Source organism: Ciona robusta, chromosome 11, assembly GCF_009617815.1.
Source record: "Ciona robusta chromosome 11, ASM961781v2".
NCBI classification, from domain to species: domain Eukaryota; kingdom Metazoa; phylum Chordata; class Ascidiacea; order Phlebobranchia; family Cionidae; genus Ciona; species Ciona robusta.
In genome coordinates this window covers 4567737-4595617 of record NC_143245.1, presented here as the reverse complement: position 1 = coordinate 4595617, position 27881 = coordinate 4567737, and the positions used below count along the sequence as shown (strand labels likewise).

General features: G+C 32.6%; 3 protein-coding genes across 3 annotated transcripts; all 3 read right to left on the bottom strand.

Annotated features, from left to right (window-relative positions):
• Window positions 1–111: 111 nt before the first annotated feature.
• Window positions 112–13793, bottom strand: LOC149728254 (cAMP-dependent protein kinase type I-beta regulatory subunit-like). The gene is made up of 8 exons (XM_089888209.1): window positions 13638–13793; window positions 11964–12029; window positions 8427–8597; window positions 7660–7860; window positions 5897–6116; window positions 5343–5464; window positions 4775–4856; window positions 112–1405 (listed from the first exon to the last, which is right to left on the bottom strand). Exons 1-8 carry the CDS (start codon window positions 13728–13730, stop codon window positions 1233–1235), a joined length of 1128 nt encoding a protein of 375 aa, XP_089744335.1. The 5' UTR covers window positions 13731–13793; the 3' UTR covers window positions 112–1232.
• Window positions 13794–14583: 790 nt separating this feature from the next.
• Window positions 14584–26401, bottom strand: LOC149728252 (zonadhesin-like). The gene is made up of 15 exons (XM_089888196.1): window positions 26179–26401; window positions 23596–23808; window positions 23072–23242; window positions 22595–22768; window positions 22077–22250; window positions 21209–21382; window positions 19939–20130; window positions 19227–19412; window positions 18585–18755; window positions 17900–18109; window positions 17383–17574; window positions 16837–17028; window positions 16057–16251; window positions 15607–15822; window positions 14584–15261 (listed from the first exon to the last, which is right to left on the bottom strand). Exons 1-15 carry the CDS (start codon window positions 26243–26245, stop codon window positions 15131–15133), a joined length of 2658 nt encoding a protein of 885 aa, XP_089744322.1. The 5' UTR covers window positions 26246–26401; the 3' UTR covers window positions 14584–15130.
• Window positions 23809–26172, bottom strand: LOC149728253 (BRISC and BRCA1-A complex member 2-like). The gene has a single exon (XM_089888206.1). The coding sequence runs from the start codon at window positions 25395–25397 to the stop codon at window positions 24246–24248; it is 1152 nt and encodes a 383-aa protein (XP_089744332.1). The 5' UTR covers window positions 25398–26172; the 3' UTR covers window positions 23809–24245.
• Window positions 26402–27881: the final 1480 nt, after the last annotated feature.

The following is a 27881-nucleotide window of genomic DNA, read 5'->3' as shown; positions in this document are numbered from 1 at the left end:
CGGTCGGAACAAATATATCACGACACCAGTCTTTTGCTCTGACACTTAAGGATAAACAAGCGACGAAAATTAATCATAAAAACCGTTCCCACTTTCATAAACACATACAACTTACAACAACCATTTGACAATTTATTTATTCTAGTGAGTATAAGGTATTACGTTATCTGTTACACACAAACTGAGAATGATACGACGGAACGAAAACGTGAAGAAGTATGAAAAAAAGTTTCGAGCTAGAGCTACATGTGCAAATAACCACTTTGATATTATTAGTTTTGGTTGTTTTAGAATTGAAATCGAAAATTGCCAAATTGGTAACAAAATACCCAGCAGGGGAATATATAAGTTAGTTAGCAAATCACGTTGATTAAATTTTTAACTTGAAATCAAGTGAATAGAACATTTGTGAGAGATAATTTGAGTGAGAACAAAAATCTATGCAATAGATAAAATAAAAACATGGTTTGATTTAATGTTATGTCACTTAAACTGGTACAGTTTGGTATTTATACCAGTTTTTGTTTAGTTTAATTGTTCTATAGTTACTCTATGGATGGTACATCTTGTAATTCTACCATTAAGATAGTTCTGGTTTTTATAGTACTGTGGGAAAAATGGGCCACTTTTAGCACATAATATCCAAATATCCTGATCGTGTTTTAAACAATTAACAGCAGTCTATGAGAGTCATAAAAATACGGTTTTATAATTCTTTGAATGTGCTTTGTTTACTACTAAATGGGACGGGAACATAGAGTGAAAAGGTGTCCTATCTTCCCCACCCTACTATATAAAATTTTAAATCATGCGTTTGTTTAAATTTTCCCTGGTTCTGATGTTTATAAGCATTTATATTTATGAGTCAAATCAAAACATGTATAACATCTAATAACAGCAAGAAACAATGTATGTACAGAATAAACAGAACCTTATACTATTTCCATGATAAAGAAGTTTCCACAAGATGTCAGTGTCGAGCACTTTTACTACAAACAACCAGAAAAGAAAGGAAGAAAATTTTATTGGACGAGGTTGATTAACTGAAAAATATTTCATTTCATTGATTTGATTTTTGCCTGCGATTTGAAGAATTAGTGCTTGAATCATGAGAATTTGATTATATAATAGAAAACTTGTGCTTTCTACCGCTATTTTAGTTTAAAATTGTTTTGAACCACTTTGCTTTTACATAGTGGAGTATATACAAGTTAGTGTGGGGATTTTTTTGTTCAAACAGATAAAGAAACATAGCTGTTGTATTGTTGGATGTTTCGTTTCAAAATTTCAGAGCATTCCCCGAGGACGCGCTCGAACCGTGGTCGATCAAGCTTGACGCATTTGAGAACAGAACGAGCCACAACAGTCGCCGCTCGAGGGCGATCAAGGAGCAACGCGATTTCACCTATGATGTCACAATTGTTAGATTTTACTGTTAAGGTTAATATAATGATTTAGTTGTCTTAAATTTACAAGAAAAATTTTTACACCAATAAAAGCTTGAATCTACAACACAACAAAAAGTGCAAAACATATTATTATTTTCTTTTAGAAATTGCCCAGTATAGTTATAACTGAATACAATTTCCAAAGAATACAATTTCCTATGTTAATCGTTATGACAATGGTCCAAAACTTTTAAAGCAGACTTGTTGCCAGGATCTGTTTGAGGCACACCAGCACACCAAATTGTAACAGGCCAATTTTCACGTCATTTTTGTTTAAAATGTACAACTTTTTTGGTAAAACTTTTTTATAAAATGTTGTAAATTAGTACTTCATAGCCATAGGTGTTGTAAATTTTAGTAAAATGTTGCAAATTTGAGTTCACAGCATATCTGAGCCTGTATCACGGCACACAGTTTGAAAAAAGTGTCCAACATCATAGTTATTGCAGTGTAACAAAGATAAGAGATGGTATTCTTGGCTACCGACTGAACTAGTTGGTCGCGGCAACTAATAATTACACAGTCTTTTTAGTCGGGCTGGTTTAGCAAAAATTATTCAGTGCTTGTTCCTGTTAGGCACTGGTTTAGAAAACGTTAGGTACTGGTTTTTTCACGTTTCACTGGTTTAGCAAAAATTAGTCACTACTTTTTCACGTTAGGCAGCCGACTAAATTTCTGTGCATTACTTATTACATAAGTTAGTTGGTCAAAAATCTTCTGATTAAAATTTAAGTTGGTAGACTGAAAAAGCAGAATCGAATTTAGGCAGCGACTAGTTTAATCAATAGCGAGAACGCCATCCAAAGTGTTAAACGTTATGGCTTTGCTAAACCAGTGATATACATTAGGTCAGTTGCCCAACACCCAAAAAACAATCCGTTTGTAGTACTGTAAATTTATAAAATGCAAAATTAGTGATTAAATTTGGTTAAGTCCCTAATATTTTTGCTGTCGGTTAAACTGTGCTATATAAGTACAATACTAAACCATTGATTTCGGCTTTAACCTAGCAGTGGTAGAGACAAGTGAACAACAATACAGAATCATTAATAATTTAACATTCTTCAGGATCTGACTGCATGAAACTTACTTATAATGAATAAAATAGAAGAACAGATTGAAAATGGTCATTATATAATATCAGAATTTGAATTTAAAACAACAGGCTACTTCCCCATATTTTAACACATATATTATCGCAATTTGTTATATAATATATATATATTTTGATTTTTTGGCAAAATGACAATTTTTACTTTGACATAATGTTGAAGTGTCAGAATGTGTTTTAGCATCCCAATATAATGTTTAAACAGCTTTTACTATACTGTTGGTTTTCCACTCAAACAAGCAAAGCCAAAGTATATTGCATACGCCACATTAACCAATAAAGTTTTTTTTACCACATGCTACCCACTGAATGTGTATAACACGGTTTCAAATTTGTTTAAACCTGTGCCCTCTTTACAAAACAAGACCAAGACCCCAATTTAAAAATAAAAAAAATAAATATGTATATATATTTGTTATTTCTTTTCTAACAACAAGCACATAGGAAAAACTCAGAAAAGAATGTTAGAACAGTATAATGCCCCAAATCCAGTAGTGTAGCCATGTGAAAAATGAGTTTCAAAACAGATTTAACAACATTTTAAAACAGATTTAACAAATGCTAATTTTTTTGTTACATTTTACGGCTGTTTTAAAAGTAATGTATGCCAGAATGTTAGGAAGCGCTGATTTAAAATATTAGGTTGTATTATTAAAACCAATCTTTGTTACACTTCAGTTTCCTTTGGTCCGTCATAAAAGGAAGTATGACATCACAATTGTTTGTTATAAATTTGTTTACCTACAAAGTTATGTTGTACCAATCATATAAAACACTTTCACAAGGTTCAAATAATGAAAATTCAAAACTAATGCAGAAAAATACTGAATGGAAATATGACTGTATTTGATTTTTGATAACCAACTAGGTTAACAAGCATGTTTTGTGGTGAAGCAATAGCACAAATGTGACCGCGCGTTTCACAGAAAATTTGGTCATTGACGCACTGCCTGTCAGGGCGCGTAGCTAGCACTGAGGGTTATTTTTGTTAATGTTTCATTGATATAAGATTACACCTATGCTTATCCTGTGTATCTATTATTACATTTAAATGTGTGAATGTATTTATATATATCACAAGACAGAAGACAAAATACCCAGTTGTATTTACGGCCATTTACCTTGAATTATACTATAAATATGAGACATTTACTACGTAGTACGTAGTACGTGCAAAGAATTATACCAATACTTTTATTGTGAAGAAATTTTAAACAAATTTATAGTTTATTATATATTTTTTTTTGTTTTCTTAAGTTTTATAATACTATGTTTACGTTTATGTTTTCGTTTTAACAAGTTAATATTAATACAAAAATTTATATTGTTACGTTAAGTAACATAATCCACACAACGACACAAGTCATTAAGGAATATTATCAGCAATTAGCATTAGTAATTTGCCTAGGGCAGAACACATTATACCCTGTTATTGTTAGCAATTAAAACTACACCTACATATTAAATTGTATAGGGGAGTGATTTTAGATGTCCAAAACCAATTAAACTAGCATTAGTTAGTTGTTCAATACATTTAGAGGGTAACATATTGTTCACTAATTGAGCTAACCTAGTTTCAAAGCAGGTGCATATAAAAATATAACATCCAACTAGGGGTCACAACAATAACAGCCATAGTATTACATAAGCAATTTAAAGTAGAAGCACATTGCCCATAAGGGCAATAAACACAGATTTTAGTTTAGTTCAATGTTTATAAAACCCTGGTCATTAACCAAAAGGTTGTCATTATTTAATTTGGTTGGTTCACCTACTATTACTATACATTTTAAAAAAGCTTTTTAAAAATTTAATGTGGCCATTTTAATAAACTCTTTAAAATTGGGTTGCTAAAGCTTAGCTTTTAATTTATGCTTAATTTTAGTTTTATATAGCCTAGTTTTAATACATATATAGTAGGTTGGGGGAAGATAGGACACATTTTCATCTTATTTTCTCCTCTCATTTGTTAGAATACAAAGAACATTCTTATAAAAACATATTCCCACGACTCCCATAGACCGTTGTTAATTGTTTAAAACCCGATCAGGATATTTGGATGTTATGTGCTAAACGTGTCCCGTCTTCCTCCACCCTATTATAAAGATAAACCTATATAATTTAATTGACAGGCTGCTAAAATTTTTTGTCAGGTTGCATAAGAACTACTGCTTTATTTAGTTGACTGTTAGTTTAGTTTAATCCTATATCTTACCAAAATAGTCTGATGCACCCAGTGTTCCTACTTGTGTGTATTCCTCGTTATCCGAACGTCTTTGCAAAACAGCTGCTGTTCCCTGTACAGTAACAAGGCTTATTATAATCAATACCATCATTAGGGCAATGTAAACGAACTCAGAAGGCTTGATTTAATGATTAAAAGTAATTTGTAACTAACAACATGAACAGTTTTGATTAAGAATAGAAGCTACTACTATAATAGTCAAAAAAAACTTTTTTAAAAAATTTAGTTTTCTAAAATATGCAAAATGGTGAAAAAAATTTCACAGAGATTAATATTGTCATTCAAAGCAATGATTTTTGGTAAAAATGTCAAAAAATGGGTTATGTCCAAATTTTAGCATAAAAAGCACCAAAACCTTCTCGCAAGTCGCAACACATTTCACTTTCCAATCTACCACCATAGACCAACATAATCTGCATAATCAAAAACACCCAGCCGAGCCACTGAAATTTTTTTAGGCTTTTCAACATACGGAAATCTATCCACACACACAGGCTGCTACCCACAAACATTTAATTAACTCAGAAACTCTCATCACCTCCACTATTATATAGAAGTCACTCCCAGAGTCTCCTTGCACCACAACCTCTTGCCCTGATTCAAACTGTGCGGGTTCCAACGCATCAGCAACTGTGAGCCTCTCCCATTTATCCAAGGACTCTGTAGAGGAAATAATGCTTGAATTATAAAGGGAAGGAAATTAAAGGGAAGGAAGAGAAATTCTTATACAAGCTGACATTGTAGATAGATTTTTTGTCGCATTATCAATGTTGTTCATCGTTACGCATCTATTAATAGATGGAAAACTCTAGAACACATATATGTCGCTGCTCAATCACTTGCAGTATTGTGTTTTCCTTTCATACTGTACTTTTTATAAACAATGCGTACGCTGCTGGAGGACAGGAGCTTTAATTTTAACTTATAGAGAATACATACGCTGCTGGGGGTCTAGAGATGTAATTTGAAGTTATAAACATTAAACAATACGTACGCTGCTGAACTAATGGTGAAACCAAATAACATCACTTTTTTGTGCTTTGTGAATCTCTGTCAACTATCAACCTGTCATCATAGAAATAACATACTCACCGAGAATGGAAACTTTGCTGAGGAACTCGTCGTACATTTTACGTTTCTTGAGTGTGCTACCCATCAAAATACGACGGTAACTATCACGGTCAATGGCCCACAATTTTAGGTCGGTCTTTGCGCGCACGTCGGCAGCGCGAGGTGTTCCATAGATCAGTGCAAGCTCACCAAAACTTGCTCCATCGCCCAGAGTGGTAATGTAGTTATTGTTGATAATAATCTGAACAAAAAAAGGAAAAAAAATTAAACCATAGAAAGTGATAAAAAACAGAGAAATGGAACATTCAGTAAAAAAGGTTTGTATGGATTGTGGGAAAAATACTGAGTTTAAAATGTTTTAACTTTTTCTGGTTAAAAAAACTATATAAATAATAAAGTGGTAACGTAGTTATTGTTAATAATAATCTGAAAAAGAAAAGAGAAAAATATTATAAAATTTGACTAAGGGTTGTAATTAAGGTTTGTATAAATTGTAGGAAAAATGCCAAATTCAAAATGTTTTTAACTATTTCTGGCTGAAAATACTATTCTTGAACGAAAAACGAATTAGAGTTTAAATAGAACTTAACAATATATATCACATTTCATCACTTAGGTAAACGCTCCAAACTGTACATTTTTAAATTCAGGCATGTTTTGTTTTTTATTTAGTTTTGCAAAGCCAACAATATATAGTTAAAGTTTGGACAGGTTTTAAAATGATGCCATTTTTGTGAAACAAAAACTGCAGAGTGTCGTTTATTTTTTCTTATTATTTACAATATACAAGCTCAGAGACTTCATGGAAAATTTTAGAATATTGAATAGTAATACTTTGAAACAGAGTAAAACAATCTAATTTGCATAGAACGTGCGTCAGAACATGTTATATGCTTTGTTCTGTTTACAATGCTTATTTGTATTCTGCAGTCTGCATAATTGCCTTTTTCTATCAGGTCAGAAAAGTTTGCAAAAATAGATTGGCAGCAATTTTTTTTCAGATTTTCTTAATATTTATAATTTTTACTCATTAGAAGATCCAAACATTTCTGATGTTTTTTAATGAATAATTTGACATTTAAAACTTATTGCATGGTAAACCAACAATGAAAAGTAATATATATAAAAATGTGATAATTGATGAAGGTTGGGAAGTACTGGTGTATACACATATAAGCTTATAGCTGACAGACAGGCATTAGGAATATTTTAATCTGTTGCAACAACATACACATTCGAATAACACTGTAGTCTCATCCTATATAGGGTAGATTTACTTTAAGTTTATATTTTGTTTATATATTATAGGCTATTTAATATATATGAAAAAAATTCAAAAAATGAATAATTTAAATTGTAAAATTTTAATTAAAAATGCAAATTTATAGTGTAAAACCTTTTATTTAAAAATGTAAAGTAAATTTCAAACAATAAATGTATAATTTAAATTGCAAAATTTTAAATAAAAATGTAAAATAAATTTTCAAACAATAAAAATATGAATTAAAAATTTTTAATTAAAAATTTGCAAATTTTAAGTTGAAAAGTGTCAGCTTTAAATTTAAAGAGTAAAGTTTCATTTAAAAATGCAAAATAAATTTACAAACCCTAAAAAATTTAAATTAAAAATTTTTAATAAAAAAAATGCAAATTTTAAGTTAAAAAGTGACAATTTTTAAATTAAAAGTAAAAACGTTTCCTTAAAAATGCAATTTAAAATGGAAAAGTACAAACTCCTAAATAAAATTTTCTACAGACAGATGGAAATATAATACACAACTTACATCGACTTCTCCCTGGTCCATGACGTAAAAGTTGTCTCCATCATCGCCCTGCTTGATAATATATTCCCCAGCTATGTGTTGTACTGGGAACATAGCGTCAAAAATATCCGAGCGTTCATTGTCGTCCAAGTGGGCAAACAAAACATTCTTCTCGATTGCTTTCGATAAAGAAGCCATGGTTTTGTAATCCTTTGTAATCACCTGAAAAGATTGAGGTTTTGGGCAAAGCTGCTGGGGTTGCTTATAGCTTATTATTGAGATTAATTTTTTGCGACCAATAGTTTATTGTTATTGACTAGCGGCGAACAAGCTTAATTTTATTGGGGGAAAAATCAATTTAACATTGTTTAGATGGGAGTTGCTTTTGGGGCTTTGCTTAAAGCGGTTTAACATGAGGGTTAAACAGTTTTTAATAAATCTTAATAATCACATTGTGTGTTGTAAGAATTATATGGGGAAATGTTTAAGCTGGGAACTTAAAGTCTGAAAACCAACATAAAACAACCCAGTTGAAATTTTAATCAACAAGTTGACTTAAGAAGACTAAGGAAAAAGCATGGAAAACCAATACCTAATTTGAACACAATAAATGCACCATATAAGGAGAACCTTGGCCTTTTAAGTATACCACCAAGTTGGGACAACTTAATGGGCATGAGGCCAACAAATTTTAATTTTTTTTTATATAATTAGTGACATTATTATCACTAGTGTTATACTAAAACCACTAATATAATTAAAAAAATAATAACCAACAATATTTTTACCTTTTTCACATAATTAGTGACATCGTCATCAGTGTAAACCTCTGCACTGACAGCTCCACGACGCTGGGTTTGAAAGAGTTTTGTCGGCGGAGTAACCGCTGGCTCTTCTTCACCACTTTCCTGGTTAGACTTCTCGTTGGTTGACGAGGGGGAGGGAGGGGCAGCTTCTTCCTACAAATTACAAACATAAACCATAAAAAATGGATGACACGATGCATATATAATATAACCCAGAGGTAATGGGTTCAAGGCTCATCGCTGCTGTCATTATGGGCGTCCTGTCTTTGGGCAAGACACTTAACTGCAATTGCTCCAACCTAGTGGTTACTAATAGGTTCATCAAACTATTAGCCATTTATAAAAAAAAAACAATAAAAAATGAAAAAAAACATCACCCACGAAGTTACATACATAGTAACTCGTAAGCTGGCACGAGGTGTATGTAATAACGACTGTCGTTTTTCAGCCACGCAAGGATAAATCAAGTTAAATTTATTCAATTATTCAAAACGTAATCCATGAATTGTAGGCCAAATATTGAGTGACAGGGTGGTCAGTTCTACCCTGGATTTTTCTACACTGCTACACTATCACTAAACAGTACAACCAACAAGTTAGATTTGTTACTCTGCTTCCCCTGTTATATAAAATATTGGCGCCCATGCATAAAAGTCATTAATTCACCATGACAAAAAGCAATTAGCATAGTAATTGCTTTAACAGAAATTCGTTGTTAATGTACATGGGCGCCAAACTTTTAAAAATGCAGGTGAGGCATAGATTTTTAGACACATTTCTCTAAAACTAATTTCACATAATTCTTTTTTATATTGACTGATTAATGCAGTGCAGAAAATTACAAGGTTGGCCTGCCTACCCTGCCACCCCAGGTTTGGCGCTTATGTTAATGTATGATATTGTATCCTTAAAAAAATGGGTAAAATGGGAGTGGTGGATTAAGTTTCTATGGGAATTATAATGCTGTAGTGATGCAAGGTGCATATAATGGAGCCAACAGTTTTTTTTTTAATTTGGAAGACATAGGTTAGGTATTTAAACTATCAACTAAAGCAGAGCTAAAATAGACTGAAATGTTATGAAAAAAAGAATTTCACCAAACCACCAATTGACTACGGTTTGTTGATTTTTTATTTTTTATTCCGTAAATTTCTTTTGATTAGCGCACTGTCGTTTTGCTGCAAGCTCTTATTGTGCTTGCGGGAAATGTCTTCAGTTAAGCATGTGTAAAAAAGATTTGGAAGTACTGGTGTGAAAGTTATTAAGATTGATTCAAACTCTTAAACATTTTCGAAACCAATAAGCTTACCATTAGAACAAAATCTGCAATTAAATTCAACACAGCATGAAATATCAATATAAACAAAGTATTAATCCATTTAGCAAGGTAAATATACCAATTACATTGGTTTAACTTCTGTTAAGAACAAGTTACAAAAATTAGTTTTGGAATTTTGATAAAAATATTTTACATAATTTAAATCATATGCTAAATCTAAAATAAATCTGTAAGGTTAAGTCTTAGTCTCACATTTGTAATTCTGTGCTTAGCCTACTGCCTACATAAGAACTGTCATACACTACACAAATACAGTAAACACTCTAGCTTGACAAAAGCTATCTTCTAATACAACAGTAAAACACTTAACAAACTCCTAATACATGATAGATTACAATCTAACTTAGTTTACTACTCCCGTTATTAAATATTTTGACTTTAACTTACTTACAAAGTAAAAATGCTAGCAGTTAAGTTGTAACTAACATAAAACTATAAATATCAAAACAAGACTTTAAATTAAACCTAAAGAATTTAATAAATAATTTTGCCAATACCATTAAAACCTGACTGTTCCATCTTCCATTAGTTTTATACTGTTGCAACTGTTTATGCGATGATTACATTTAAAGAACAAATATTACACCTTATTTTGTATATTATACAATAGAATCATCTTATCATTAAATGTACATGTTAATTGCAGTGCGCGAGCGTAATGACATACAACCCACAATTAACGTTTGTTTATTTTCTTGGCAGGAAATGGGAATCAGTGGGCTATCAATGCATCCTGTAGCAGTGTAGCACCTATCACACCACAATGAGCATTGTCTCACCATAATGAAATGCATTAAGCTACACAGTTTAAATTAAAACCAAGATCTTCATATGTCGAATATAATTATATATATGTATATATATATTACACTATGCATAAATATTGTTTGTATAAAAAATGTAAATTGATATAAATCTTTCATTTATACTGTAAACCAAAAAATCATTACTGGCATATAACATTACATTAATATATTACATTACGCATACATATTGTTAGTAGAAACTGTTTAAATTGATATAAAATATATATATATATTTACTTATTCTGTAACCCAAAAAATCATTACTGGCATATATACAAGTTTCGTACATACCGTATACATATTATATTAAAGTGACTGAGTACTGTTGTTATAACATATTAATATCAACAAAGTTGGTCGACAGTTGTAACACAAAAACACACACACATAGCAACATAAATATAACACTGTCTTCTCTGCATATATTCTGTAACATTTACTGGCAAGTATGCTTAACTATTTATTTCTTCAAAATCTATTTTTACACAGGTTCTTATAAAAGAATTAAAAACCTTAGCCCATTGCAGAAACTACGTATTAAATTTTGCTTTGACATTTGTTTTTAACTCATAGTATTGAAAAAACAACCCCTAGTTTTCCTGTAGCCACCTCTACAACTGTTCATACAATCTTCCTATAACTAATAAAATCCACACACCCTTATGTAATGTGGTGTTTTACATTGGGTTATAATCTGCAAAGTTTACAAACACTCATGAAAAGTTGATAACATAATATTTTCCTGTAGGTGAAAGCATAAATAACTAACAGAAGCTTTGTATTCTATATATATATATATATATATATATATATATATATAATATCTTGTTTGAATAAAAAAAAGCTTTACGCAGCTTATCACCTAATGTTAACATAACTTAAAAGCATATTATATATATTTTAATTTATGGAAATAAATAAGGAATCTGTTTCTGTATACATAAATATATATAAGCATTTAGGCAATGGCTGAAAAAATTGTCATTCAAAGCATTGCGATTCATTAATCTCCATAGTATCTATTCCCAATAGAATATTAAAGGTCTTATAGATCATATTGTCTGCCAAGCCGTTTGGTGCTTCTTTTAAACAAAAAGCAATATTTTTTTTCTTTAATGAACCTTTAATTTCGAGTTTGAATCTAAAAATTACCAATTTATTTTAATACATAACCTAAAGGCTAAAGTGAAGTTGTATAAAAACCACATTGGACTAACACAGCAAAAACATATAAAAAACAACTTAAAACAAATTCAAATCAGGTACATGAAAGTTCAACATACTAAGCAGATAAGCACAGGTGTGACACCTGCTAACCGCTCTAATACACAAAAGTCGTATGTTTTACAAAGTATAAATAATTTATGTGCAAACCTTTTCCAAAGCCTCAAAATGTTCACGAAGAAATTTCATTGGTTTTTCTGGCTTATGGATACATAACTGCAATTAAAAAATATAAATTTATTCAAAACATTTGTGTATGCAACACAAAAATATTTTTGGAACTTTTTGCCAATGGTGTAAGTCACCATGCAGTAATACATTAAACAGACATACCTAAGAGCTAAGATGCAGATGTATTCCCAAATTAAAATTAAATAGTATAGTTTATAAGAATCAATATTAATGCATGAATCAATACACAAAGGTGCAGTTTCATGGGAAAAACTAGTTACCCAGTGTAACTTACACTACCCCATTATAGACAAAATATGTGTGACAGTTTTGATTTTTTAACAAAATCTGGGGTAAAATTTCTAAAATACAGTAACACCTTCCCCCTTTCTCAAACATAAGGCCTCATCGGTTAATTGGCGAACACTATGTTTTAACTCAGCTTGTTTCTATAGACACCAAAACAGTATACTGAAAACTTATCTAAGCTTGAAACTGTGCAAAAATGTATAAAGTCATGCTTGTTTTAAAAATTACGGTGACATTTAATCCAAATTTAAATAAAAAGTCTTTCTTTTGCTGGAAAGTGAATTATGACATGTTAACATCTTAATAATTATTGAAAACCATGTATAATCATCGATTATTTCAGTTATAAGCTGACATATCACGCAAGTGTTCTGACATAGACAGCTGCAGGTTGTAATCAAATATATACTTGGTCCAGAATAAGTCAAAATAATTGATCATGTACAGCATTGCGACCCTTATCTAAAATTCATCGTCTAATCGCAAATTTTTGTTACTTTTTTGCTGTCAGAAGATTGTTTTACTTTTCTTAACATTGAAATGCAAACATATTAAAAAGGTTTAAGAACGAAAAGCCCATAGGTATAACTTTGTGAGTTTAGTAATTTTTACTCGTGCAACACAAACATATAGTTATTACGGCCTATGTTGTAGTTGTAGCGGTTGTTCCAGACATAACTTTCAAAATATGGGACTATGCCAAACCATTATTAGCATTATCCAGAGGGCTCTGAATTGTTTTAAAGATTTAAAAAATGGTTTCAACCCCACTTTCTATTGTAGACCCCACCCCCTGTTTTACTGTTAAATTCACCACTTTATGTCACCCACAATTACAACATTAATTTATGCTTTGTAAAAGTCACTTTTTTGCTTGAGCTCAACTTAGACAGCCACAACCTGTGTTATGACATAGTAGGTAGGCTATTTATACGTTCATAATTTAGGACTAAGTCATAATAATAGCAATTGCTTTACACGTTCAATATTTACTTCGCAACATTAAATTGGCGCGGCTTTATATTTACAAAGTTTTCCCCAGCCAAGCAGAAAGTTGGTTATAAAACAGTGAGCATTTACACATGGTTTTATTGCATTCTAATAGGAATTGTTTAACCTATCATTTAACTACGACATAGTAGCAATTCACGCATTGATTATTTGCGTTATAATTGCAATTCGCACGTTCATTATTTTGGTGTTTTAAAACAGGTTTGAATACAAATAAAAAAATATTACACTAAAAACATTTGCATGTGCACTCTATGCATAGTCAACATGTACATCAAAAAGTTGCAATTAAATTTACAAAAAAAAGTTTTAAACAAAACGTAATTTGTATACCTGCACAATACAGTCTTTTAATGTTTGCTGTATCTTATGTTCGTGCACGTAAGCCTCACATTCTTTTAGTCCTTGTTCTTCTTCGCCCGCCATTGTTATGTCACAAATAACCTAATGATGTATAATCTACAGCTAAAATAAAAAACAAACAAAAACGATAGGTTAAAATAGCCTACATAAATTTTAAAAAACAACAACTTAAACTAGTATGGTGTATTATTGGTACAGCTGTTAATTACAATAAGTAAAGAAATATGTATTTGTATACGCAATATAGACAGTTTAAAAAATTGAATGCAATTACCGAGTATGTAAATTAGAAAAACTCAAAAAGCATTTTTTATCGCAATTTTTAAGCAAAACTAATGGCTTAACTAATGCCGAAATGTAACACTGACGTTCAAAACTTTCTTAACTGTGACTTCACTAGCGTGAATTCCTAACATAAGCCAAAGAAACAATGTTCGAAATGTTTAATATTTGTCGAAATAAAACCAACAACCAGGCCCCGACCTGAACCTTTGACTGTCAAAACAAAAAATATATTAATTTATGAGATGTTTATGGCAGAGGCGAATCGCTAAAATAACTCCCCAATAAAATTTAAAATAATCCTTCTTGTTTTAAAGGATAATACATTTTAGCGGCAATTTTTAACGAATTGGTGAACTTCCATATTTATTTCAATTACCTCATAGGTAAAAAAATGGTTTATTACTTTATTACTTAATGTTGTATACCCCATGAATAATATATGCTGAAACAGCCATATATTTCTTAAAGCAAAGTCAAATTACACCATATCAGTGCGTGAAAGTAGTACAATTACGAATATTCTTGGCTCAATCGTTCTTTAATATAGCTTGGCTGGGGGCATTTAAACATTATAGATAATTTATGATATTAAATTACGCCAATCATAAGGTTAAAAGAAACCAGTCCAACATTGTGTTCATGTTTTATTTAACAATGCAAAACGACAGAAGAACGAAAACATGCAATAGAAAAACATATCTGTACTGGTTTAAAATTCCCGTATAATAAATATAAATACAAGATAAAATAGAATGAAGTAAAAGTTATAGCTAAGTAGTTAGTTATGTTGATCTAATTTTACATAAGAGCCAATACGCCACTTTGACTGTAGCAAGCTTTATGTCAATTTTTAGTGTTGCAGTATCATATTTTATCCACATTCTGCAGGAAGGTATATGGACACTGTTTAATTGTAAAATGTCAGTTTGTATGGGAAAATGGGTAAGTTGGGTAAAAATGATTTTGAGTACGAAACTAATTTTCGAAGTGAAAATGAATAAGTGAAATGTAAGTGTATGAGAAATTAGAAAACTGCTGGGCACATTCGTATGTCGGACTTGCAAATTTTTCTGCATTTATTAATAGTTGCCCAGAGTAAACATTTGATGTGTTAATACTAAAGGTATGTATGAAGTAGTTTGTTACATGCTGTGAGTAATTGTCACTATGATATTTTCTTAGGGTAATGGGGGGTGTGGGGGGATAGTAGTTTCGGGGGCTGTTGGGGTTACTGGATCTGCAGGAGGGGGTGGGGGTGACTGAGCTTCAAGTGGGGCAATGGCCAATCGTCGAGCCTCAGTAAGTGCAGCTGAAGAAAAATAAATTTTATTAAATAAAGAATTGTGTCACTAATACAGTAAATTTGACCACTGGATTGCGGCTAAAAGTAGTTAAAAAATGATCTTTAAAGCGTTTGACTATCGTAAAAGCTGATTTTTTGAAAATGTGATTTTAGTTCAACTAATATGGCGGTCAAAGTTTGCTTACAATTTTCAACTAATACTTGTATTGATTTGCAAAGGCTAGAGGTCCTGGACAAAGAACAAATATAAGCTTATTCTTTCCGCTAACATTTTGTAATAACCTCTTTTTAGTGATATTCAATCAAACAAGTTTAACAAAAGTAACAAAAAACACAAATAAACTGTCTTACTTGAGCAATTAAGGTCCAGAAGGTCTCTGTACCCTGGCACCCTTGTATTTGGGAGTTCAACCCCAGTTTCGGGGTTAACGCACCAACAAGAACTTTGCCCAAACCCATAGCACTGTTTCAACATGTACAACCCAGTAACGTTGTCACAATCCGGAATAAAAGCATCCATTATCAATGGGCTTGACATTTCGTCATATTGCTGCTGGCAAGCGGTTCCTGTAAAAAATACAAAATTATTAACAATAGAATAATAAAGCAAGAGAAAAGGTCAAAAATAAGAAAAGTAAAAAAAAAAAAAACTATGACAGAAATAGGAAGGGCAATGGTTAATAAAAAAGAAAACTACAAAATAGAAAGGGAAAAAAAAAAAATTTGTACAAAACATTCTGCAAAACTAGTGTTGTAGATTACTATCTGTATTCAGAATTACAAACAATTAAAACAACTCACGAGAATTAAGAGCTCTTTGGGTACACTGCTCTGAGGTGACGCAACGATTTTCTGAGTTCCGTATTTTTCCGTTGGGGCATGCACACCTTTCAGTACAGCTGCGAATAAGACTGCATGGTTTTCGTGGCAAAGCACACGTGGCGTCGCACTCCGTTGCACAATCTGACCACACTTCATCGAGCGCATTGTCACAGGCTGTGATGTCATAATGAAAATTAAATAAAATAAAACACTAAAAATATATTTACCTAAATATTAAATTTTTATTTAGTAAAAATTCAAACTGAAAAATTGTTATTTTTTGCCTAAGTTAGGATTGTAATAATATTAAATCATAGCCATAGGTTTCTATTGTGGCTGTGTTGTGTATGATACCGTTAACCAAAAGTAATAAAGAAACCACAAACTACTCTTTTTTAAGACCTCGTCAAAGTTGTGTTAACAGTTTGTTTCAAAATGAATGAATGAATAAAACTTACTTTATCCTCGCGTAGCCTAAAATAACAATTGTTAAACACGGGTGTTCTGTTTCATACACCACGTGCCAGCTTACGAGTTACCAAGTATGTTACTTTGTGGGTAATTACTTTTTTATAAATGTTTTTCTTCTTTTTTATGCGTAAAAGATCATAAAAATGCTGCTATTACATCATGAGTTGTACTCCCAAAAAATAAACTAGATTTAAATATTTAAATTCAAAAGTGATATCATCAGTAGCCAACGCACTGAGACAGAAGTTTTTAAACATCTTCCGCCAAAACAGAAGCAACCCAACTTACAAGGAGGAAGAGGTGGAGCACACGAACTGACGGGAACACATGCGTTCAGTGCATCCCGGACATGACCCTCCGGACACGTGCATCTCTGTCGACAGATCTTCGTCAAACTGCACGGTCGACGAAGGTCGAAGCAAGTTGCATCACACGAGGGCGCACACGTGCTGAATATTTCGCCGAGCTCAAAGTTGCAAACTGATAAAGTAGGAAATATTAGTATTTAGAATAAAAAACTAGGTTATAACTCGACAGCGGGCATAATGGAAGCACTATAGAAGTCTGGTGTACAAGAGGACATATATTTTATAATTTATTAATTAGCATGGCATGTATTCCATTAGAAATTGATGTTATACCTCTATAGTAGGCATAAGGTTTATGAATATGAATACACCATGTGTGTCTGGTATATAGCAAGACCCTCATGGTACAATTCGACAATTAGTACAAGGGTATAACATAAGACACTCTCATTATAACTCGACAGTGGGCATGAGATGTATATATTATATATAAAAAAAATATATATTAGAATATGTTCAAACAGACCTGGTTGGCTTGAAGGGCATGTATTAGCTGGTACACATGTTTGATTATCTGGTGCGAGCAGATACCCTGCCATACATCCACACCTTGCAGTACAAGATTCCAACAAACTGCATAAACGTCGTGGTTCGCCACATGTTGCATCACACGGTGGCGCACAAGGGAGGAACGTCATGCCTGGTGTAGCTGCACAAGCTGTAAAAAAAAAATAAACTTGATTTTTACTAACACAAATGAAATAAAATTAAGTCATTTTACTACAGGGTATTAACATATAAAGCTATTTTCCTAAGTGTTTTGGTAATGGTTAGGCCTAAATCCTAAGTTCTATGGCACCATGTAGGACCTTACCCATATAGAATAAAAACCATTAAAAAAGACAGTACATTACGTTCCTAAAAACTAGAAAACATATCGCAAAATTGGATCAAATATATATTTCTGCAAAAATTGAAAAAAAAAATTTTCAGTTCAAAGTCACAAACAATTGTATAATACAAGATGTCTATGCTGAACTTACTTCGTGCTTCAATGCATGCTCTATGGTTCAACGCACTGAGCAAAGACGACACTCCTTCACTACCAGTGATGCGCGTACCATTCTCGTAAACACAATAACAGTTGTCGTTTGCATCGCACTGTGTGGGGACATAGGTACCGTCCGCATTGCATTGTGGGAAAACGGGGTTGCCTGGCAACATTGCTCTTGCAATGCGACAGCTTGGTGTAGCTGTGATATGTATATGTTGTGGTTGGGATTTTTTTAAATTCTAATATGAAGTATATATATAGTAAATCTAGTATTACAAAAAAGAGAAAAAACAAAGTTACATTAAAAATGAGAAAATTTCCTAATACAAAGTATATAAATATATAGTAAATCCAATTTTACCAAAAAGAAATAAAAAAATTATACTGAAAAGGTATTGTAATGACATTTTTGTTGTCTAAAGTGTTAAATTGTTATTACTACAGCACCAAAATTTGTTACATACTGAGAATTTTTATGTAAAAAGGACCTTCTAATTAAGGGTTTTAATAACACTTTGGTTAAACATCTATTTTAAAAAAAGCATATATATATATTTTTTTTAAATAATCTTAAATTAAACTCAGTTTAAAAAAAAAAAAAATTTTAACAAATAATCTTAAATAAAACTCAGTTAAAATAAACATTTATATTTATTCTTAACAAATAATCTTACCTGGACAGTCGCTCATTGGAACGCAAGTTCGGTTGGTGGCGGATACTTTAATCATTCCACTGTTGCACACACAATCAACCGCACAACGTCTCGTACATCGGGGGTTGGGGTTCGAACATGTGGGTGGACACTCGGTGGCACAAGAGGCAAATGCAGAGTCAGCGGGACAGGCTGAGAATATTATAGAAATATTATAAAAAATAACTTTAAAAATTAAAACACATTTTTAAAACACACTTAAATACAGCATGTGTAATGAATAAAATATTTTCCATTCTATTTCATGAATAAATGAATGTAACTTTCTTTATCCTCACGTGGCCGCCAAGATGATAGACGAACAGTATAACAGGGGTGTTCTCTATTAGACACCTCGGCTAGCTTACGATTACCGTGTATGTTACTTTGTGAGTGATTATTATTATCATTTTATTTTTTGTTATTTATTTTATTGAATTTTTTATTTATGGCTAATAATTTGGACATCAGTGACCACTGGGTTAGAGCAACTGCCGTTTGCTGTTTCACCCAAGGACACATACACCACAATAATAGCAGCGACAAGCGTTGAACTCATTACCTCTGGGTTAGAGGCAGGCACGCTAACCACTTTGCCACGGCGCCGGATTATCGACAACTTACCACTAAGAAACTGGCAGTCAAGGTCAAACATGGAGGTTGGTTTTCGGGTTCCAGTAAGTTCGCTGCCGGTTTGAGAATCAACGCAGAAGCAAACACCATTGTTGCATTGTTGTGTCACAAAGTTGCCCTCTGTATCGCACTCCAGTGGCTGCGGACTTGTTTGTTGCTGCTGACAAGCAGTTTGAGCTGAAAATTAAAAATAATTAAATTTAAATACTAAAAATGGCAATTCTGCTTTATCTATCAGCTGTCATATTATACCAGTTCTATTGATAAATAATAGTAAAACTGGGAACAATAAAAAATTACTTTTAGTAGTGACATAGAAAAGATTAAATATTCTGCTTGTTCTATCAGCTGTTAGTTATCGCAATTTAATTAATTAATAATAAATAATAGTAATATTCGAAAAAATACGAAATGTTTAACTTTTAGTAATGACATCTTTATTGGGAACACCTTTAATAAACACACTAATCCCTTGGTATTTAAACCGTTTTAAAATGGTAAACAAAACTACAATCACACTTTGAGTCTCCAGATTTGTTTTCGACACACAAAAACTTGAAAAAAAAAGTTTTTTTTCAATTTACAAAAAATGTTAAAACCGGTTCAAAACAAATTTGATGCATCTTGTTGTAACAATAGATGTCAGTGTCTGGAGAAAAACAAACCCCGCCCAAAACCAGAAATTTAAATTCTCAATTCTCACCTCCCTGGTCGCCTGTTGTGCACGCATCAGCGGTTACACAGACGTTATTTGCGTCACGGACATGATTAATCGGGCACGCACATCTCTGACGACATGTTTTGATCGTCGAGCATGACCTTTGAGGTTCGTCACAAGTTGCGTCACACGAGGCAGCACAGACCATGAATTCTTCGTTAAGTGATGCATTGCAAGCTGCGAAAAAATTAAAAAAGTGAAAAATTATGGAATAACGAAATGCAAAAGTATTTTGATGTTATAATAAACATTTAGTATCTAATAAGGAAAAAATTGTGATGTCGAAATCAAAATGTTATTGCGCAATAAAAGAAATTTATTAATAAAATGATACGATGTATGAATAAAAATATTATGGCAAATAGTGAAAAAATATGATGTAATAATCAATTTGTTACATCATAATAAATTCTACTTTACTAATTCATTTCAAAATATTTATTTTTAGTGTCAATTTAACTACGCATTGTGCCGATTGTGTGATTAAGGGTTAGAATGATTAATCCATGTCAAAAGGTCACGGCGAGTATCAAGTAAGTTTAAAATAAGAATTACAATCTAAACAATTAAATCATTTTACGATCCCTTATTTTTATGACGTAAAGCGGCACTGCCAGTAACTGATATCTAAATATCTGTTGCTTATGATGTCATAATGGTTACACTGACGCAGAATATTTTTATTATTACTTCACAATCATAGCGCAAAGCACCGATAAATGCTGCGAACAGCCAGAGGGAAATTGCTTAAAAGTCCACGAAGATTAAAAGATTAAAATGTCGTTTGTGCTTGAATGCATGGAATTTTAACATATAATTATCTAAATCATCTGCAAAACCCATTTTAGATTACTTCAGTGCCTTAGTGGTATATATAGTTACAAAATAACAGGATTTTAAATTACCGTTGAAAAACATATAACAAATATGTTGGGTAAAAGGTAAAGCCATGTAACTTTTACAAGGCACACCAATGTTTCCCAGAAAACAGTTTTAAGACACCCAAGTACAAATGAAAAATTAATAGGACACCTTTTTATCTATTTTCTTGTCCCATTTGGTAATAAACAAATAAAATTCAAAGGATTATAAAACCGTATTCTTAAGGCTCCCATAGACCTTTGTTAATTGTTTAAAACACGGTCAGGATATTTAGATATTATGTGCTAAAGGTGTCCCATCTTTTCTACCCTACTATACAAATCTTATTTAAACCATACATTCAAACAAGAAAGCAAAAATATGAAAATCTTACCTTGTGATGCAGAGCACTGCTCCCCTGTCACACAAGTGTCTCCCTCCAAATACATACCAGGTGGACATGTGCACTTCTGTCTACATATGGTAGCACACGCTATGAGCTGACCTCGTTGGCTACAAGTCATATCACACCCAGCACATAAGGAGTATACCTGGTTACTGGGACACGCTGTATAAAGATAAGAATAATAATTATTAATAATAATAACTGTATATTCTTATATTACGGTAGCAAAGATTTAGAAATATTTTAAACGAAAAGACAGGATATAGCGACAAAACAACAGTTGTTAAAATTAGAAAACTTTTTAGAAAATCTGACATTTTGAATGTATATATGCATATATTTCTTTCTGCATTGTTGAACTAAGATTAGTACAATACACTGCATTATTCTTGATCTACATTATTGTAATTCAAAAAAAAAACAAATAGAAAGTTATAATAATAATAATACAACTTTATTTGTCTCTTAGATTACAGGTGAGAAAAGTTGGAAATATTTTAATTGAAAATACAGGATATAGCGACAAAACAACAGTTGTTAAAACACATTTACAGTTAAAAACATATTTACATTTATTTGAAAGAAAATAAGTGTGGTCCTTTTACCTAGCAGACAAACAAGCCATTTTTGTTTTAATTATGATCAAGATAAACTTCCAATAGAAACAAAAGTCTGCGTGAAGGCTATCTATTACGTTATTGTTATACACCATAAATAACTGTACACACTAGAAATAAGACCTCTGTCAAATTATAACTATGCGACAGAAATATAAAAGCTGATAAGTTTGACAGCATCAAACATAATGTAATAGGAATCAATTATATTTTAAAACAATACAGAAAATTTTACTTACCCAAAGCAGCGTCACATTGTGCATTTGTTAAGCATTGTCCATTGTGTAGATAAGTTCCAGTTGGGCAAGTGCACTGTTGTCTGCATTGTAGTGTGCATATAGTTGGTGTATTACGCCCCGCACACGTTTGGCTGCATCCAGCGCAAAGTGAATATATTTGATTATGTGGGCACGCTGTGAATGGAATGTTTGATTTTATCATTTTGAAATGATATTTCTATATTACTAATACCAAGGAGATATAATGTTTCTATGTTTACCTTTATGGTTATGATATGATATATTGATTTTACATAATCCTTTTGTTTTGGTACAAAATCTCTTGTGTCATTATTTTGATAAAAGGTTTCTATTTTACCAGGGTAAAAGAATGTTATGAATATATACCTTTTTAAAACTTTTATAAATCTTGCAAAAATTTAAAACTTCTTTAAAATAAGCAAAACATAAAAAAAATTATTTAACACTTTTTTTGGTTAGAAAATATTGTTATAAGATTTTTATGTGACAAAATTTACCGAGAGCCACCGAGCATTGAGTGTCTGTCAAACATTGGTCACCATGGAGATAAGTTCCGCTTGGGCAAGCACACCCCTGTCGACATTGCAGCGTGCATGGGGTATTGACGTTGCGTTGTTGACATGTTTGTTCACAACCGGCACACGTGCTGTACAGTTGGTTGCCAGGACATGCTGGAAAAAAAGATTTGTTGATGTAATTATGTTACAGGCATTTATATAGTGAAGTAGGGGGACATAGGACACCCTTAGCACATAATACCCAAAAATCCTTGTGTTTTAAACAATTAACAACGCTCTAATGGAGTTATGAGAAAATAAAATGAAAAGGTGTCCCATCCTCCCCCACTCTACTATATAAAATTTCGCAAAAAACTTAAGAAAACTGGTATATATATAATATAATTATATTTTTTTTTTTATTTAAAATTAATTTGATGTAATATTTATATTAAATAACATACTCAGAACAATTACCTGGTCTGCACTGATCAGCAGTCACACACTGGTCATTCTTGAGATAGAAGCCTGGTGGACACTGACATCGTGGGATGCACGAAGTGGGCGAGCAAGATGGAGGGTTACCAACATCAGCACATGTTACATTGCAGGTTGGGCATTGGTAGAACATCATTTTACCTCGGCATGCTGGTAATGGAAACGTATGTAAACGTATGTAAATGTGTGTAAATGGAAACGTATGTAAATGTGGGCATTAAAAATGTGGTTAAAGCGTTGGAACTAAAGGATACGTGGTTCTATCCTCGATGGTGCTACCATTGTGGACAGGTGTGTTTTTTGAGGTAGAACTCTTTAATGTTGGACACTGATGTGTTGTCCAAATTAGGAGTCAAACAGAATAAACAAATAGCACAAGGTTACAGATGTGGTAAATGGTAACAGGGCACAAGGTGTATGAAATAAAACACCAATTTTACAACTATTGTGGTTGCGCCCTGACGCCAGTATAAAAAGTGTTATTAATTCAAATGACAACTTACTAGATTGTGTTCTGAAGCAGTCGACGGTTCCATGAGCGTGATAAACATCCGATATGGATCTTCCACTTTGCATCCGAACACACCAACATCTTCCAAGAAGATCACATTGTTGGACGTTGTAGTAAGCTCCATAACAATGCGGGTACCAGATGGTGTGCGAGAAGACACGTCGAAATGATTCGAGATAACAGCTTTGCTGCGTAGGAATTTCACCTGTGAATAATAATAAAGATAAATTATTGATCTGTACAAATACAATATTTTTTTAATTAGGATTTTTTAAGTTATGGTAATTGAAACTTAAAATTAGCAACATAGAACAAAGTTTTTTTAAATTTTCAATGTGAGAATAATAGAGGTTTGCTACTCTTTTATGATTTTCTTTTTGAGTAAAGTAAAAAGTTCAGTAAACAAACAGTACGGGATTTTATTTTGAATAAAGCACTTTTTATGAGAATGACCCCTTTTTGTCTTATATATATATAAATAAGCTCATAAAACAGAAAAGTTGTTTTAAAGTTATTCAAAACTACACAAAAAGTTAGAAATTGTGGACAATAACAGAAATACAAATTTCTGTGAAATATTTTGAAAATAAGTTTACTGACAATTATAGAATATATGCAAAAGAAATAAAGTGAATTTTTTTATCACAAAACCCCGTTTCGAATACAACTGTCTTTAAACAAGGGAATTTTTTCCAGGATAAAATTTTTTGTGCGTTTTGCCATTTCAGTGCCAGACCACCTCGGGCTATAGGGATAATTTGTAAAAGTTTTTTTAAACAACTCGTCTTGTTTTGTGAGATGGTACGCCGATTGTAATGTCACGCTTGGCAGATTTTGGGGGAAAAATTTCGACAAAGAAATGTGCACCAAGAAGTAAAAGGTCTGGTAACTGAACACGAGAGAAATACTGCTGAAATTTTGGGCGTCGTATTCAAGCACATCTGCTGGGAACTGTCGCAAAAATGCAGCAACATATTCGCATCGTTTCGATTGACTTGTCACAACCGTCTGCACGACTTCCGATAATTTTTCCTCAACTTTCTTCACATATTGATGGATAGTAGTGGACATTGTGTACGGCGGTATGTTCAGTTGTTCTTTGCTGCCAATTATCTTCTCAAGGTGGGAGGGAAGGAAAGGCATTGGAACGGCTTTTTTAACTTCGAGGTCGAATTTAACCAGCAACAAAGGGCTATGAATTATTGAATCTCTTTCAAAGATTTCTTTGGAAAACATTTCAAGCAATGGCTTTAAATCAACTGGAATTTTGACTAAAACGTTTAAACTTTTTGGAGTTTTTGTTTTAGGTGCACGTTTCAAATACACCTCAGCTGAAGCATAGTCTTTATCACTTAAAAGTTCGCTAAGCTCAGAGCTCAAATTTTTATCAATGCCGTAACAAACTTGGCGCTGATGCTCTTTGAATAAATGGACAGTCTCTTGGACAGCTAACAGCAGGCTGTCTTTATTTTCATTATCCCAATGCAATAAACTTTTTATATCATCAAATTCAGGGTCAAAATCATCAAAACCAGTCGAAGGCAATAAAATATCTGGACTTATTTTTTGGTTTGTTCCATCAAAAATAAACTGCCATCTTATAACTTCACCCCCAAACGGAACAGCAATCGTAAAAATGTCATTTTGGGGGGTGTCTGTTGAACCAGGGGGGCTGCTAGAGATGGGGTTTTCAATTTTGATGCCTCCGACACAAAAACCAGTTTTTCCCTCCGACAGATTCCTTACAAAAGGAACAATCCATTCACACAGACATAGGTTTTTTAAATCTTCCATTATTTTAATCTATGTTAAACAGCAAACACTGAAAAGGTGTATTGAGTCACTTTTTATTTTACTAACAATACAGAATTACTCGAACTTGTAATATTAATTAATACGCGAATGCTGATTATCTAATGCCTGTATACTGAATATGTGCCAACTTTTTAAAATTTGCCAAAAATGCAGCACTTTTGGGTAAAATCATTTGTTGTAGCATTTTGAAGCAAAACTAATATTCGTTCCAGACATTTTTTGTTTAAATGCACCTCGTAATGCAAAAAAAGACACACACAACTCACATACTGAAGCACTAATTCAAAACCACGCGCTTATCTATTATATTTATTGCGCGAACGAAAGCTTTAAAGTTTAAAATGTATCAGTTGAAAACCATTTATTCTAGGTATGATTAGGCTGGTTTTGTTGTAGCTTTACCTTAAATGTTATTTTATCATCAAATATTTACAAACAAAACATTTTTATTTTAGAAATTGTTAAAATTTGCAACCTGGGGAGTCCCCTATTATTAAAACCATCGAAATCATTTAATTAGTTTAAACAAAACAGCGTGACCATTTTAAAATGCTGCAATACGTCTTCAAAAGAGCATTCTAAAATAAAAAAACACTACATTTCAAGACATGCTGCGACTAAAACTTGCAATTACTTGAAAGTAATACAGCCTCAGGCGTTAAACAAAATCTACAAGTCAGAACGCCGAATTTTCGAACTGAAGTTTTCAAATTAGTTACGTTAATAAATTTAGATAATCTTTTGAACATGTTATACGTACCAACTAAACTGTAGGCTCCTCCAACAAGACAGCATAATAGAACGCAGTTGATTGTCGCAGTATTCATTTCAAAGTTTCCTTAGACTTTTGTACTCTATAATCAAGCAGTAAAATTTCACGTTAGTGATCTGATTCAAATCACTGCACCTCGCATTTATATTGGAATGGAAATTGCAACACCTTCTGCCAAAAAAATACCAAATGCCCTGGAGGCGCAAGGAGTAGGAACTCAAGCGCAGGAATAGTAACCGACTGTGTCAGTGTGCCGGCGGCCTTGCAGTTTTAAGTGGGTGTTGCTAATTAAGCAATTTCACATTCTTAAACACTTATTGCGCACGAGGCATTGAGGCAATAAACCTACAGATAACTGATTGCCTTGCAATTACGCCCACGATTGCTTTTCTCCTCTTACAGGAAAGTGCAAGTAACTCAAGCAATCTAACTTCGCGTACTATGAACTTATAACCCGTAATTTTAAATTAGGAAACTTTACATTCACGTCCTTTATTTGCCGAAACGTACAAAAGGCATGCTTGCGACAAACGCCGATCATAAACTAAATGCAAACAAACACCTGCTCCTTTGCCGCACGAGCTTTTTTACATGCAGCCATTCAGTAACAAAGCCAAATGATTTCTAAAGTCGAGCCTACCGTATGTCCGTTTTTGTATACGATACTTGTTTGGAATAGTTCATTTATTACCCTCTGCAAGTGACATGTTTCTGACCACTTAAAGTTTCGATTTCGATAATAGGTCTATTCTACGTGACCACTACGGCTACTTTCTCCTAAACTACGAAGTTCTGAAGACGTTTGTGACGTCATAAGAGGCGATTCGTCGTCGCGATACTCGAGTTCGAGCTCCTGATACTGAAAACCTCCCTCCCCCCTGAGGTGCCGGTTGTTTAATCTATTTTGAAATTTGAGGCAAAATTTCGAAAACACTCTCTCGAGGGTTAATAGAAATTAGATCGCCATTCCCAATTCCGGCCATTCTTACGTCACAAATGGGTGCAGTGCGGTGACGCTAGTGAAAACCAAAGTTGGTAAAAAACCACAGCAAAGTAGTTTCTTGACCATGACCGTGAACGCATTTTCGGCCATTTTTATCTCACAGGCAGTACATTGGGTAAAAACCACAACCCAAAATTTCTCGATTATTACCGCCAAGATTACCGCAAGCTCTCAGGCAAAAAAGTTAAAATAAATTAAAAAAATGTTTCAAGCCTAAATCGTGCCAAATTAAGTGTCTTTCGCTCAAACATGAAATTATTGAGAAAAATTCCGTGAAACTCAATCATTGCTTCATGACGTTATTGAATTTTTCTTTAATCTCAAACTGAATCATGCAGATTACAAGCATAAAGGCTTTAATTATCCTTGTACACTCCTTATTTTACAATGTACTAACCAACGCCCGTTCGTTTCGAACACGATTATTAACATGGGATATTCCCTTATTACGGTAACATTCAGAGGACAAGCGCTATTAATAACCTTAGATCATTTACAATTTCAAACCGAGACCGCAAGGAGCAAATGAATACCACGCATTTCTAAAAAAATCACAGTACTGTAGGAGAAGATGGGACACCTTTGGCGCATAATATCCAAATGTCCTGATTGTGTTTTAAACATTTACCATCGGTATATAGTAGCCATAGGAATACGGTTTTATAATTCTTTGAATGTTCTTTGTTTC

Bases quoted from the DNA above. Each gene is read 5' to 3' on its own strand.
- LOC149728254 (XM_089888209.1), bottom strand. From the start codon at position 13,730: ATGGCGGGCGAAGAAGAACAAGGACTAAAAGAATGTGAGGCTTACGTG. The intron at 12,030-13,637 runs GTATACAAATTA...TTTTAATTGCAG, and splicing joins TAAAAGACTGTATTGTGCAG to TTATGTATCCATAAGCCAGA. The intron at 8,598-11,963 runs GTTTGCACATAA...TGTAATTTGTAG, and splicing joins ATTTTGAGGCTTTGGAAAAG to GAAGAAGCTGCCCCTCCCTC.
- LOC149728253 (XM_089888206.1), bottom strand. From the start codon at position 25,397: ATGGAAGATTTAAAAAACCTATGTCTGTGTGAATGGATTGTTCCTTTT.
- LOC149728252 (XM_089888196.1), bottom strand. From the start codon at position 26,245: ATGAATACTGCGACAATCAACTGCGTTCTATTATGCTGTCTTGTTGGA. The intron at 22,769-23,071 runs GTAATTGTTCTG...CTTTTTTTCCAG, and splicing joins TGCTGATCAGTGCAGACCAG to CATGTCCTGGCAACCAACTG. The intron at 19,413-19,938 runs GTGAGAATTGAG...TTTAATTTTCAG, and splicing joins CACAACAGGCGACCAGGGAG to CTCAAACTGCTTGTCAGCAG.